Source organism: Notechis scutatus, chromosome 2, assembly GCF_049901735.1.
Source record: "Notechis scutatus isolate UNSWTSFEM ecotype Mainland chromosome 2, rNotScu1.2, whole genome shotgun sequence".
Taxonomy (NCBI): domain Eukaryota; kingdom Metazoa; phylum Chordata; class Lepidosauria; order Squamata; family Elapidae; genus Notechis; species Notechis scutatus.
The window spans coordinates 69,437,100-69,452,689 of record NC_142010.1 but is presented as its reverse complement, the minus strand read 5'-3'; the positions used below and the strand labels follow the sequence as shown (position 1 = coordinate 69,452,689).

At 35.7% G+C, this 15,590-nt stretch overlaps 1 protein-coding gene across 2 annotated transcripts in view; it reads right to left on the bottom strand.

Moving 5' to 3' along the window:
• Positions 1–53: 53 nt before the first annotated feature.
• Positions 54–15,590, bottom strand: part of GFRA3 (GDNF family receptor alpha 3) — a 31,273-nt gene continuing 15,736 nt past the window's right edge. For both annotated transcript variants that reach the window (XM_087955048.1, XM_026673350.2), the window contains exons 2-8: positions 11,365–11,658; positions 8,858–8,950; positions 7,427–7,760; positions 6,933–7,042; positions 6,186–6,320; positions 4,471–4,601; positions 54–4,239 (exon numbers count right to left, since the gene is read on the bottom strand). In XM_087955048.1, coding sequence (XP_087811174.1) covers positions 4,096–4,239; positions 4,471–4,601; positions 6,186–6,320; positions 6,933–7,042; positions 7,427–7,760; positions 8,858–8,950; positions 11,365–11,658 — 1,241 coding nt within the window. In that variant the 3' untranslated portion in view covers positions 54–4,095. The remainder of the gene's footprint in view (positions 4,240–4,470; positions 4,602–6,185; positions 6,321–6,932; positions 7,043–7,426; positions 7,761–8,857; positions 8,951–11,364; positions 11,659–15,590) is intronic.

Here is a 15,590-nt window from a genome sequence, read left to right as displayed (position 1 = left end):
CATTCAATACATCTCTTGCTGAATTCTAGGGGGGGAAAAGAAGATGCCGAGAGTTGTAAAGTAAACTTTATTTTTGACATTATAAGCTGAATCACATGTACAAGATATTGGAATTTTTATTACAGCAATTCAGAATACTCTCACTTCTTTTATGTTTGCCAAGAGACCTAGGCACTGTACTGTAGACATTTGATAACATTTTAGGAATGTCTAATGTTCTGCAGTTTCTCCTTTCAGGAGAGGCATGGGAGTTGTTGATGTATTCAATATTATATGAAATAAAATCAATATAACCATATAAGAAGTATGAAATAAGTATTAGAACAATGTAAGTAAATAGAGGAGGAACAATACTTTAGCTGAAAATGCTCAGTGGTATGTCCTAGTAGGCCAATGTTCCTGAACCGTGGCAACTTTAAGATCTATGGACTTCTCCCAGAATTCTCCTGTCAGTAGAATTTCTGGAAGTTGAATCCATATAACTTAAGTTGGCACAGTTGATAAACGTTGACCTTGGTAGTTGTAATACCACACTTTTCAACATCTTGTTCTCCCACTTATCATATACATAGGAAGTATTTGAGGCCTGTGGAATGATTGGGACGTTCTCCTCCAATCTAGGGGAAGGATAGAGAAGCCTAAATGTGCCTTCTTATTTCCCTAGGTGTGGATGGACCTCAAGAAACAGAAGTGCAGCCCAAGTGAACAAAAGAAAGTTCATCTAAGCTTTGTTGACGTACATGCATGCTAGACCAGGACCACACCCTTGAAAACCTATAGTTTACTTCTTAATTCATTATACACTGCTCAAAAAAATAAAGGGAACACTTAAACAACATAATGTAACTCCAAGTCAATCACACTTCTGTGAAATCAAACTGTCCACTTAGGGAGCAACACTGATTGACAAATCAATTTCACAATCAATGTTGTGCAAATGGAAGAGACAACAGGTGGAAAGCATAGGCAGTTAGCAAGACATCCCCAATAAAGGAGTGGTTCTGCAGGTGGTGACCACAGACCACTTCTCAGTTCCTATGCTTTCTGGCTGATGGTCACTTTTGAATGCTGGCGGTGCTTTCACTGTAGTGGTAGCATGAGGCGGAGTCTACAACCCACACAAGTGGTTCAGGTAGTGCAGCTCATCCAGGATGGCACATCAATGCGAGCTGTGGAAAGGTTTGCTGTGTCTGTCAGCGTAGTGTCCAGAGCTTGGAGGTGCTACCAGGAGACAGGCCAGTACATCAGGAGAACGTGGAGGAGGCCGTAGAAGGGCAACAACCCAGCATCAGGACCGCTACCTCTGCCTTTGTGCAAGGAGGGACAGGAGGAGCACTGCCAGAGCCCTGCAAAATGACCTCCAGCGGGCCACAAATGTGCATGTGGCTGCTCAAACGGTCAGAAACAGACTCCATGAGGGTGGTATGAGGGCCTGACGTCCACAGGTGGGGGTTGTGCTTACAGCCCAACACCGTGCAGGACGTTTGGCATTTGCCAGAGAACACCAAGATTAGCAAATTTGCCACTGGCGCCCTGTGCTCTTCACAGATGAAAGCAGGTTCACGCTGAGCACGTGACAGACCTGACAGGGTCTGGAGACGCTATGGAGAATGTTCTGCTGCCTACAGCATCCTCCAGCATGACCGGTTTGTCAGTGGGTCAGTAATGGTGTGGGGTGGCATTTCTTTAGGGGGCCGCACAGTCCACCATGTGCTCTCCAGAGGTAGCCTGACTGCCATTAGGTACCGAGATGAGATCCTCAGACCCCTTGTGAGACCATATGCTGGTGCAGTTGGCCCTGGGTTCCTCCTAATGCAAGACAATGCTAGACCTCATGTGGCTGGAGTGTCAGCAGTTCCTGCAAGATGAAGGCATTAATGCTATGGACTGGCCCGCCTGTTCCCCAGACCTGAATCCAATTGAGCACATCTGGGACATCATGTCTCACTCCATCCACCAACGCCATGTTGCACCACAGACTGTCCAGGAGTTGGGGGATGCTTTAGTCCAGGTGTGGGAGGAGATCCCTCAGGAGACCATCCGCCACCTCATCAGGAGCATGCCCAGGCATTGTAGGGAGGTCATACAGGCACGTGGAGGCCACGCACACTACTGAGCCTCATTTTGACGTTTTAAGGACATTACATCAAAGTTGGATCAGCCTGTAGTGTTTTTTTCCACTTTAATTTTGAGTGTAACTCCAAATCCAGACCTCCATGGGTTGCTAAATTTGATTTCCATTGATAATTTTTGTGTGATTTTGTTGTCAGCACATTCAACTATGCAATGACCAAAGTATTTAATAAAAATATTTCATTCATTCAGATCTAGGATGTCTTATTTTTGTGTTCCCTTTATTTTTTTGAGCAGTGTAGTATGGATGTTCAGTTTTGTAATTGCCCTGTTATACCTCTAGCTCTTGTAAATCTATTATGAATGTAATAACTGCAGAAAGTCAATCATGGAAAACAATGCTATGCTTTTTTAAAAAAATATTTTTACCTATTTACTTATTACAAAATTTAATTTTGGGGCTTTCCAATTCTTTGCATTTTTGTCATGTATTCTTAATGGAAATTGGAGACTATTCCTATTGTTGCAAAATTATTAACTTTATCTAAATGAATTCTACAGCTCCACATCTTCAGAATTTGTACAGAAGTCCAAATGTTTAATTCTAGTCTATAATATGTTCTAATATTTTATTTTACAAACAGAATTGTTTTAAAAATTATTAATAAGATTTAATATTGTTATATTCCTTCTGATAACACTTATCATTTCTTGCCTTTTTTAAAAAATAAGCCATGCTTTCAATTTTTTTTTTTTACAAATATAATTGCAAATTTAAAAAGTTGGGACAAATCCTTTTATAATTTCCATAATAGGTGCCATTGTTTTACAGCAGAATGGTGTAAGAATCTGTGCAAATAAGAACTCCATTTTTTGATAGTAAGTATACAGTAAATGAAAATGAACCTCCATCCTTCACATTCAGAAGACAAAATTTATACCACAATAAAAAAAGTGCACAACATGCTAAGATGTAGAGAATTATTACAATTATATGTTGTGTTATAACTTTGTTTTAGAAGAACCACCACCATGGAATGCAGCACAGTCTTAATCCTTGCACATGACAGGCAACTTCACAGCCACAACATTCCAGTTCTTTAGAATAAGGAAAGAGATGCAGTGAAGAACTACTGGGTTGACTTGATAGTTCTTTCAAAACTTGAAAGTTTCTCATGGCAGTGTCCATATAAGAAATGTAAATAAGTAAATCTATAAACAGCATTTACAACATACCATTGCAGTTTAAAAGAACAACATATAATATCACAGTTTCTACGCCCACAATTGTCAGATCATGGATAACTTTTAATTCTACACAATGTACAGAAAGGTATGTAAGGAGTTGGATGCTAACTTATGGCAAACAACATTTGACGCATCTAGGAATCTGTTGTGCATAACATGTTAGCTTGCATGCGGACTCTTGCGAAAATCTGGATTTTATAGCTATTATTAAGAAAGATCCATTTTATTGAAAAAAATACATAAATCCATCTTGGCTCAGGTGATTTAAATTTCCTGTAGTTAATACATTAAGGTTAGTTGGATAAACAAGAAACCATGTTCAGTATCATGCCCTTAATATAATATTTTTGCCTTGGCTGATTAGAAAAAAAAGACTATTCTACAACATAGTCCTGAAAACAATCCAGATGTTGAGGTTTTTCTTTGGCCAGAAATTGTACATCATTTAACAGACTAAGGATGAACCAGTTTTTCTTTGTCTTCTCAAAGAGGATATCTTGGAATATGAAATTTTTACCGTGATTTAGATTTTAAAAACTAGTTCCCTAGAATCTCCTATCCCCTTGCTTTTTTTTCGAGGAGGAGGTAATCTGAACTCCCCATTATCTCCCACTGGCTTCTATTGCAGCTGTGTACAAAAATGAGTCAAAGAGCCACTGTGCTGATAGAAGGTTAAACAAATATGCAGGGACCAATGCTTCCTTCTCTGCATAAAACTGTCATTTTCCCCTTCTCAAGGAAATATACAATAGTAGCAATGAAATTCAGGTTAGGTTAAGGTGGGCCAAGAAATAAGAAGACTAAGGTTAAGATCAAGATGAGTGAGGAAAACTGAGCTCTGGGATATTCAGAATTTCGGGTTGATTTTTGGTTGAGGGTAAGAATTTCTGAATCTTTCTTCTCCTTCTCCTCAGGTTCCTATAAAGGAAGGGAGACAGAGAAAGAAGGAAAACATTAAGTTCTGATTGGATATATCTCATATAAATTCTCTCTTCCTCCCCTTTTTTTCCTGTTGGATGTTCTGGAGGCCTCTTTGGGTCAAAGGTGAAAATCTCTCAGAATATATTTAACTGAAAGCTGGTAATTTTACAGTCATATAATATCTCTGAGTTCAGATATCGTATTGTTTAATTAACATAATTACCTTACCTGATACAGTTTTTCAGTGAACATTGTGCTGGTGCCATCTCCTTGAATGTCTGAGGAAGGGGTGAATTGAGGCTGGTCCTGCACCTCCTTATTCTTTTGGCCAAGATTCATCTGATATTGGATTGCCTTATCTGTGACACAGTGAACATGGAGTGTTCAGGATCTCTAACTGCTCATACATCCATTATACAAATTTTGAGCCATGGGCTGAAGGCTCTAGCTTTAGCAGAGTAAATATGCTGTGCATATTTTTTCACAAGTCTCTATCAAAAATTAGCAGTCATTTTCCATACTTCTTTGGCTACACAGAAACCTGCAGTTTCTTTATTCATCAATTTTTGGATTTAATGCAAGAGCATTTTGGCAATTAACTCACTGTAAATTGCTCTTGATCAAGAAAACTATCCCAGTGTAATATATCACCAGGCTTGGCAGGGATTAGAATTTATCAATCAAGCTCAGGCATATGGCTTTCTTCCCTTCCAAAGAAGATAAGATAATTTAATAATGAATCATAATTAAAAATTAATCAAGAAGCACAAATAACTTTTTTTCATAAGCATTTTTTTTCCAATTTAAAAAGGTGAACACTAAGAATTGAAACCAATAACCTCACTTTTACAATAGTGAAAAATATTTATCTTAACAAGGCTTAACTTTCTAAACTCCGTAAGTAACGATGGGGAAAGAAAACAAATATACTTGTAGTGCTCAGGTGACTGTCTCTTTCCAGTATCAGCAGAAAGAAGAAGTTGATGCTTACTGAACCATCAACTTCTCTTACTGAATGCAGATATATTAATAAAGTAACAATTATTAATTGTAATTAATGAGATAAAGATACAATACACAATATACTGTATATCGCTTATTGCAATATATTGCATCCGAATAAAAGTCTAGTTTCAAATTTTCTTTCCAAAATATGAAAGAAATTAAAGGCATTGGATAAGTTGAAACTAGGGAATGAAGGCAAGAGCAACATATTTTTTTATATTTTCAATATTCTTTGAGATTGCAGCAAGGTCTAAATGTAAAAAAATGAATAAATCTCATCTGAAGTCTCTGAATGTGGAATCCTATTTCAGTATCCTAACAGTACCAGGCAGATCTGTCCTCCATGAATTTCTCCAATCTTTATGAATATCTGTCATGAACCTGACCACCATTGAAAGACTGGTGGGATATACACAGTGGTGGGGTTCAATTTTTTTTTTACTACCGGTTCAGTGGGTGTGGCTTGGTGGGCGTTATAGTAGGATACTGCAAAATCTCCATTCCCTGCCCACTCCTGGGGGAAGGTTATTATAAAATCCCCATTCCCTCCCTATCCCACTAACCTGCTTTCCAGCTCCGTTCTCCTGTGTAGGGCAACAAAAGACCCAGCTGACCCAGGTGGGACTCGGGAGGCAGAGAATAGATGGGGGCAGGGCCAGTCAGAGGGGGTATTTGATGATTCTCTGAACTACTCAAAATTTCTGCTACCGGTTCTCCAGAACTGGTAAGAACCTGCTGAATACCACCTCTGAGATATACATGGAGTATTTATTAAAATCTTCTAGCAATAACTTTCAAATTTAATTTTACACTGCATAGTGTAAAATTAAACTTTCATTTCTCTATGGAATCCTCTGCCAATCTATTTCATTGTGAAACTTTTTGGGGTTAGAAAAATCAAGATCTACCCCTGATATTCATATTCAATATTGACTTACTGAGGCACTTGTTTCTGGAAAATAAGTTAAAGATTTGATCACAGTCCTCTTTATTATTGCCACTGTTTGTGCAGGAACACCAAAGTGTGATCTCAGTACTGGAATTGCTCACATAATTGGGGGTCAAAGATGTACCTGTTTCAAATAAAGCAATAAAATAAAATCAGACAACCCAGAAGAAAGTAGGTCAGGTGTTGCTGCCAAGAAAGCTACATAGATGTGTTCATGAAATTACAAGGTAATTTTAATAGTTTTAAAAGATAGTTTTAAGGAATCAAGATAGTTTTAACAGAGATTTACCTTTTAATTCATAAACCAAAAAGGCTGAATACAAAACCACACAACTATTTTCTTTAAATGTGCAATAAAGCTGGTGAATGACTTTTTAGCCAGCACCCTAAGACTACATAATTCTGATCTGGAAATAAGCTGGTTTCAATAAACTTCCTGCACCACCTTTTTGTTAGAGAAATTTCAGTCCATATAGTGTATTGATCGTCATTTAACTGCCTGTGTTGGGGATATTCTACAGTGAGACATTAAGGACTATTATCAAAGATTAAAGCATAAGTCTTGCTAAAATAAATTAAAAGATGTATTGATTTCAGCACCCTGTTGCTAGAGGTAACTAGGCAAAGGATTATAGAAATAGAGGTGTCTATGATAGGAGTATGGAGACCCGTTTGGACAGCACTGGTGAAAGTCAGAAAACATTTCCCAATAAACTCCATCAGATCCAACACGTACCAATCATCTTCATGTAAGCCTGCAGGCATGCTGCATAATTCAGTGGAGAGCAGCCATCTGTGAATGCCTGTAACGATTTGCATTTTTCTTGGAAACCAGCCAGCCGGGATCTGACAGGAGACACAATTATCAGAATGACAAACCCCTTTATTAGCCCAGAAATTATTTATTAGTTTTTCCAGTATTTGATAGGGTAAATCAAAATCAAGCAATTTTTTTAAAGTGGGAAGTTGCACTATATTTTCCCCCATTTTCATAAAAATAATGAAGGATCTTAGGGATTGTAGTGAAACACTGCTGTCACATGGGTGGACATGATACTAAACCCCTTGTGGCCACTTCTGGATGGGTTGTGTGAGCATGTGTACTTTTTAAATAGGTACATCACGCCTATCAGAATTGTAACACATCCATTTTACTAATCTTATAGACATTAATATTCAGATGCCCATATGCCATGAAACTTATTCAGATAATTATTCCATTAGACCCACCTGCAGACATTATCCTTGAGGCAGGCGTCCAGCAAGAAGAGGCAGTTGGGCCTGCTGCTACTCAGGAAAGAACAATCTGGGACAATGGTTTTCCAGCGTCGTTCCCCACAAGATTCGTCTTGGCAAGGACAAAACAGGAGCCTCTTGGTGAAATCAACACCAACCTTCTCAAAGAAGTGCCTCAGACTTCGGTGGCATATGCGTTGGTCACAAGGGTATCCTGTACTGCAGGCCTGAGCATACTGTGAGCGCTGACGCATGCATTTGTGGTCCAATTGGCAAACATTAGCAGCAAGCAGGCAGGCATTTGGGCTACCTTTGGTTCTATGGGAACCTATAAATCCATAGAAACACAAGGAAACACAAGGAAGTAACAGTAAACTCCAGAAAAGATTTGCCAAAGGAGATTAAACAAAAACTGCCAGAATTCTGACAATTGCCAGGATCTCTCTACAATTCAAAGATGAATTCTTTTTCTGTTTAACTCATCTCCTTTTCTTTGTGTTTTATATTATGTCAAATTTAGGACAGAAAGCTCCTTGGGACAACTCTGTAAAAGTGCCATACACACCACTGGCTTAATTAAATAAATTGTGAAATAAGAAAAAAATAAGTGGGAATGTTTGAAATAATGCCTCTTCCTTCTGCAAACCTATAATATTTATTGAGTGAATTGAGAACTGCATGAGGAAAGTAGGTTCTTCAGTGTTCAACATTTTTGTCAGTAGTCTGAACAATAGTTAGTTGAAGTTATAGTCAGGTGGATAAACTGCTGGAGTTGGCAACATGCCACCGATGGGCAACATATCCTCTGGACTTAGAAGATTCTGCAGAATAAAAGAATTGGGCTGGGAAACGGTTGTTCTTCAATTAGCTAGTTGAAAAGGAAAAGGTGTCTGGGGAATATTCTTTTGGAAACTGGAAAGAAGAGCAGAAAAAAAATCTGAAAATATAATAAGATATAATTAGATGTAATAATCTTATGTGCGGAGATTATAAAGTGAGGGATTTGGAAGATACTGTACTTTTGGTTTTAGGTGGCATCTTGTTTTGCATTGATTGACAGTAGGAGATATAATTGTGGAGACGTTTTATGGGTGAGAATCTGATTTTGGAAAAAATAATTAGAGATTAATTAGAGTGGAGGAAATTTGGCTTCTCTTTCTGTGAAAGTAATGGTTTTGGTTAGAGTAGAAAACTGGGGGTTCAAAGAAGTGTCTTTGTCTGCCTCTATGTCTTAATGTTCTTGAAGCTACCTTTAAAATTGCTTGTCAAATTTTTGCCTATATCTCAGATTTACCTTACATGCAATTTATAGGAAAAAAGAGGCCTGAATTTATTTAACTTCTTTGTAAGATTTTTTTACTACCTTAGTCCTAAGGGATTATAGGCAGTATGCTAAAGATTGCGAATGGTTGATATAAATTCTACCTGAGACACGAGTTGCCAGCTTGTTGTATTTTGTCTTCACAGCTTCTTTGTTTGCTATATCTCTATGGGGAAGCACCTCCAAATGAAAGTCATCTGTACAACATAAACAAATATAATTTTATCTGCTAGAGTACTAAAAGGTTCCCAAGAGATTATGAGAAACCATTATCTAAAAACAAGAGTTTTAGAAAATGGGCTTGCCTGATCACAGCAAAGGTACATTACACAGTTTACACAGTGAACAACACAGTTAGTTTGGGAGGCAAACATTATAAAAAGACAACTGGTCTGTATATTAACGTTATTAAATGTAATAATTGCTAATATCAGACTATAATATATGGTAGAATTATGCTCAAAGTTACTATTTATCTAAAACAAACAATATGAAGCAGTGTAATGTTTTAGGTTCTTAACATAGATTCCAGAATAAAATTGTTTCAATTATTTGTCTTCACATTATATATGTAGGACACATATCCGTGCTAATTGTGGTTTAGATCATGAAGTGTTGGTGGTGAAGGTTAAAGCCAAAGTGTGTGCCATCAAAAAAGCAGTGCCTGGAAATGGTCTCTGTTCCAGCGGCTCGAGTCCTAACACTGTATGATGGGAGTAAGCTCCTGTCACTTGCCTCAGCTTGTCCACCTAACAGTTTGAAAGCATGTTCTATGTGAGTAGGTAACACTTCAATGGGGGGGGGGATGTTGGTACTCCATGCAGTCAGTCAGATTCCTGCTGTTCTGAACCTTCCTGGCGGTGCCCATTTATAAGGCAGCTGGGGGGGGGGGCTAGGATGACCCTGCAGAAAAAGCCACCTGACTTTCTTTCTGGTGCAAAGCCAGCTCTCCCTCCTGTGGTGCACTTTGGGAAGCATACAAGCATGTCTTACAACAGAGCTGGTAAACTGACAGCCAAACTGCTACTCTGCAATAGCACTGCAGTCTCCTAGCTAAATGAAACAATGCCATGTGCTAATAATAATAAACTATGGTGTTGAAGAAGGCACCTGTGTATTCCTTGGACAGCAAAAGTGACCAACAAGAAAGTACTGGAGTGCATAACACCAGATATGTCACTAGAAGGAAAAAAAATCACAAAATTACGTCTCAATTATTTTGGCCATGTCATGCACAGACTCACTGGAGAAAGTAATTATGTTTGGAAGAGTTTGCTGTAAAAGGAAACAGGCTGCCAAAGAGTATGGTAGCTAGACACTGTCAAAGCTGACACAACCAGAGAATAGAAAAACTCAAAGGAATAGTGCAAGATTGGAAGAAATTGAAAGACATAACTGAACAGTAACATCATCATCATCTGGGATTGACTGGATTTTCTTTGATTAAGTGGCAAGACATTTAGCACATCCTATGAGATTACTATATAAAAGATAGGTGCCCTCCTTTTATCTCCAGGGAGAATTATACTGTGCCTCCTATGCTAATGTATCCAGTAACTTGCTCAGATACAAAGATCATTTATTTCTGTCCATTAATGGTCCTTTCCCGAATTACCTCTGACTAAATAGCTAAATAAGTATGTACATTTATATTTATTCCATTCTTACATTTTACACTTACATTTTTTCAATTTTGCTCCACTCTAGTATATTACAGCATATAAATGGAATAAATGTATACAGCAATAGCAATAGCACTTATCTACCACTTCACAGTGCTTCACAGCCCTCTCTAAGCAGTATATAGAGTCAGCATATTTCCCCCAATAATTTGGGTCCTCATTTTACCAACCTCGGAAGGATGGAAGGCTGAGTCAATCTTGACCAGGAAAGGAATGTGTGTGTAGGAGGGGGGAGATGTGAGAAGGGGATCTGTATGTGGGGGTAGTGCTAAATTTAAACCACAATGGGTATAAAAAGGGACAACAGTCACATATTGACAGGTGATCTCTTGCTTAAAGGGAATTCATCCAGTATGCAATAAAGATTTTTAGCTAGCCATGCTGTGTCAAGCATCTAGGTAGTTTCTGTTGAGTTTGAACCAGGGAATCTGCCAATGGGATTCCAATGGAGATATGTATAACAAAAGTCATCTTTGCTCTCTCCTGTAAATAGCTCAGTCTGAGGGCTAATCTTAAGAAAAGAGGATACTTCCAAATGGGGCCTTTGAGTCCAGTCCTTCACCCTTTTTCCTCTTCCTGAACAACCACCACCTCTTTGTCCTTGCCAAAATGTGGCATTGTAATTCTTATCTTTTAAGGTATAAAACACATGCCTGTAATTGCAAGCCTAACTTACAGATTATAACTTCTTATGATATACAGTGCTCCTTATGGTCCTGAGCATAAGAGGGTTGGACTTCAGTCTCCAGCTTCTTTATTTAAAAGTCTCAAATGGTAAATCTGGGAAAGACCGTAATAAGATTGCCGACATTGATGCTAGTTATTTTCCTCTTAGGTCTAAGCATTTATTTCTACCAGAATGTTGGGTATTTTTTTCTGTTACCTCTAGTGATACAAGAAAATCAATCATCATCAAGTTTCTATCACACCTTGTGTTAAAGTTGAATGAACAGCCCGGTAGATTTGCAAGCACCGATCTTCCTTCTTCTGTGCATGTTGATGACATTTGCAGTGCTGAAAATGACTATTTCTCATTTTTATTTGTGCCTCTGTGCATCTGTTCTTGGCTTCATGGTGCAGAAAGATGTAACTGTTCTTAGAAAGATGCTGGGAACAGTTTTGCAGGATCTGATAGGTTGCACTGCAGGAAGGCTCAGCTAGACAAAGGGTCTCAGCTGTTACACAGTTGTTTGGCTGCTCAAAGGACATAACTTGAAATCCTCCTGTTTGGAAAAAAAGAAGGAATGTCATTTTATACAGTATATACATACCGCAGCCAACTTCTCACCTCATACTGTTGGTTACCAAAGAAACCTTCCAAATTTCATATTCAATTTGGTTTCAAGTGAGTCAAGTTCAATAATTCCTTCATAATTATCTAGATTGCATCAATTAAGAGCATTAAGAACAGCTGTAGACCTGCATGTAGACCTGCTTCACTTAAAAGCAAGGAATTCTTGGTAATAATACAGTATATTATAAAACTCTTACACAAGTCTTTAAAAACTTTGCAAGGATAAGCTGGTATCTGAACTTGATTAATATTATTAGAGTTTTTTTGTGGCACAGAATCTCTTTTAAATTTATTTCAACGGGGCAAGAAGAACTGATCATGAAGATATCATATAGGTAATAGTACTAATGTTAAAATGATAGTAAATGACAGTAAATAAATTATAATCTTTCTAGATTATGCAGGCACGGTTGTAAGCATACTGCTACATTTAGATGAACAAGTCCAATTAGTAACAGGTTTTTGAAGAAATTGGTAAAATTACCCAATCATCTTTTACAATAAACTTTTTTGATTATTTATTTCATATTTCCTGAGAAATATAAATGAATTCATTGGTTTAATGTGTTATTAATAGTTAGATTAGTCACTGTAAAACACTGAAAATGGGGCAACATCAGAGCAATCAACATTCCATGACTCCATGAAATACAACTTTTATTCAATTAATTCAATTAACTATATTAAAAGTATGTGCATTTGTTCTGGTTAAAAATTAAACACAACAGTAGAGTGTTTTTGGAAAAAATCTACAAAAATATTCAACTGTGAACATCATTTATTAGCTATATTAACAATATTCTTACCAACAGAATACTTGATCTGTACAAATATCATTTTGCTTTGAAATTTTAAATATGGCTAGTTAAAATGTCTGTATTAAGAAATTCACATATAAACATGATGTGTGATACTTTTATTCCATTTTAATTATTTTTTATTTTCTGTTATTTCTTAATTTTTTAAAAAATTACTTTGATGTTTTGATTCTTTTTTATGTATAAATCTTATTAAAATTTTTAAAGAAAATATAAAAATCAACACAAACTAATACAGAATGAACAAAGAGAGAAAGAAAAAAAAGCAAAATTACAGAAAGAAAAGATAAAATGAACGCTTTTGATTTCCTCTGTAGTAAATATAAGAATTACAAAATTGTATCTTGCTCTAGGATTATAAAAAAGCTCATTTACTTCTATTATCTAATTTCTTTCTAATCATCAAAACCACATCATGAGTGCATTTTTTATGTTTAATGCAAAAAGCATTAAGTCAGTCACAAATTTAGATATTGCCTTTTCTCTAATCAAGAAAGACAATTTTAGCCATCTTTGCAAATTTCATCATCTTCACCAACCATTCCTCCATTGCTGTACATTTGAACATATAACAATCTCACTACAGCTACCATATATAGAAACGAAGTTCCAGGAAGAAGTTTTTATTTCTCAGTAAAAAGCAAGCAAATAACAAACATAACAGAGATACTAATTGTTCAGGTATTCATCCTGCAATCAATTTTTCTTTTTTTTTTTTTTTTTTTTTATATTTATTTTTTTTTATTTATTTTTTTTTTTTTTCAATTTGCTCACAAACCAATAAAGATGCTTTTATTTTCCAGAATTCATGAAATTAAGTCAGTATGGGGCATATTATTTACTTCTCATTTAATCGAAGTGGGGAAAGGAATAACAGATGTGAGGGGAAAAAAGAATTAAACATCTTAACTAAAAATGAAGAAAAAATGGTAATTATAACAAACAGAGAACCAGAACATCTTTCCTATAAAAACTTACAGCTTGAAAGTATTTAATTTGGGGGATAAAGACAATGTTATAAAATTGGAAATGGCACCAGCAAAGATAGCAAGAAGTAAATTTATCCTTTGCTTCCCATAACATATCCAATAAAGCAGATTGGAATTAGAAAGAGAGACTAAATCATTTTCTTGCATAAATGATAATTACTTTCTGGAATTAACAGTACAAAATGTGATGATAGCTAGGGATAGGTAAAACCCTCTATTTCCTTTTTATTTTATTTTTTTTTTTAAACAAGTTTTATTAATTTTTAAAACACACAAATTATCATTATTCATTACATGTTTAAACCTTTTTCCTTATAAATTTAACAAGTCAGATAAATTATGATTCTGTTTTAAACCATTTCCATATAATATACCAAAACCTCTTATTCAATTTCTCTTTACTTCTCTTTACTCTTATTCAATATCATTATTATTATTTCATCTGTTTCTTTCTGACTTAGTTACCATTATTCTCATTCTATATTTCTACAAGTTTTTACCAATTCTCCCCCAAAAAAGACATATACACACAACACACAAAACATAAAAAAATATCTTTTTGGAAAGTAACTTGGACCCAGGTGTCTCTCTCTTCATGGACTTCAATTATATTCATGCTCATCTTACATATCATTACTTATTTTATTTACCATTCTAAGCCTTCTATATTAACTTCTCCACATATTTCACACTTCTTAATTCTACCTTAATTAATCATCTTAGTTTGAATCATTATATTTGTATCTTTTGTCCATTTTTATCATCCTTTGTCTCATCCCTTATAAAAAAAAAAGAAAATCAGTTTCTCCTGAAATCATTAATCAGAGTATGATGCCTTTCTATCTCCCCCTAAGTTAATCAAATTAATCTTTAAAATAATATCTAATACCCAATCAGATTTTGCTTGGTACATTCTATCTAACTAATACATCCAACACAATTAAATGCATAATTAGAGAATAAATCCAAATATTAAAAAGAAATACTATAATAAAAATTTTATAATAACATCAATACCATAATTTTATTAAACTCTTTAATTAAAACAATATTCTAAACCTCTCCTATTATTAAGTTTTAATACCAATCATTTTTAAACATTTTAACATTTTAATCTCTTATCAACTCTTAAACCATTGCAATACTACCATCTCATCTTATGTACCTTGCAAAATCTTTTTTTTTAAAAAAAATTATACTTTATCCATTATCCATAAAAAATTCCTTTTTTCCATTCAATTTCAAAACGTTGTAGCTTTTCTCCACCTTTTCCCTTTCTTTCTTTTCCCAACAAACCTTTCTACCCCCCTTCTTCTAGCCTCTGCCTTACCGGCTTCCCTTCTCTGTCGTATTTCTTTTCCCCTTTGTTTACACTCATCATATTGGTTTTGCACTTTATTTTTCCCTTTCTTAAATGTTGTTTTAGATCTTAAGTCCTTAAATCCTTTAGTTTTCTTCTTTTCTCTTCTTTTCTTTTCTTTCTCTCTTCCTTTTTTCTGGATCAAATTCTGAGATTCATTAAAGATGGCTCCTTCCTTTCTTTCTTGTTCCTCTGCTGTCTTCATCTGTTGTAATTTTTGTTGATAATTAGTAAGCGCCATTTCTAAGAAAAGAAAAGCTTCTTCCACACCATTTCTCAGTTCCTCAACAGAAAGAGCCATTATAAATCTTTTCTTTTCTTTTCTCCTTCTTTCTTCTTACAACAACCAGAATATTCAAAAGAAAATAAAAAAGATAAAACAGTCCCAAAGTTATCAATCAGTCCAAACCAAGGCAGAGTTCTCACTTTCTCCTTCTGGGGTGATATCAATCAAAGAGAAAGAAAGTCCAAATCTGTTTAAAGTCTTGTTACAATATATTCTAGTCTTCAAATCCTTAAGGCATCTGCTCCAACAAATCTTAGCATACAAATATTTTCTTTTTAATCCTCTCTCTTCCCACTCATCGCTTAAATCCAATTTCCACCTAAAAAAAATAGGTTTCTTAATATCCAGTTATTTATTCCGTAGGAAAAGAGGGAAAGCTATCCTTTCAGCACCTTCCAGCAGCCGCTT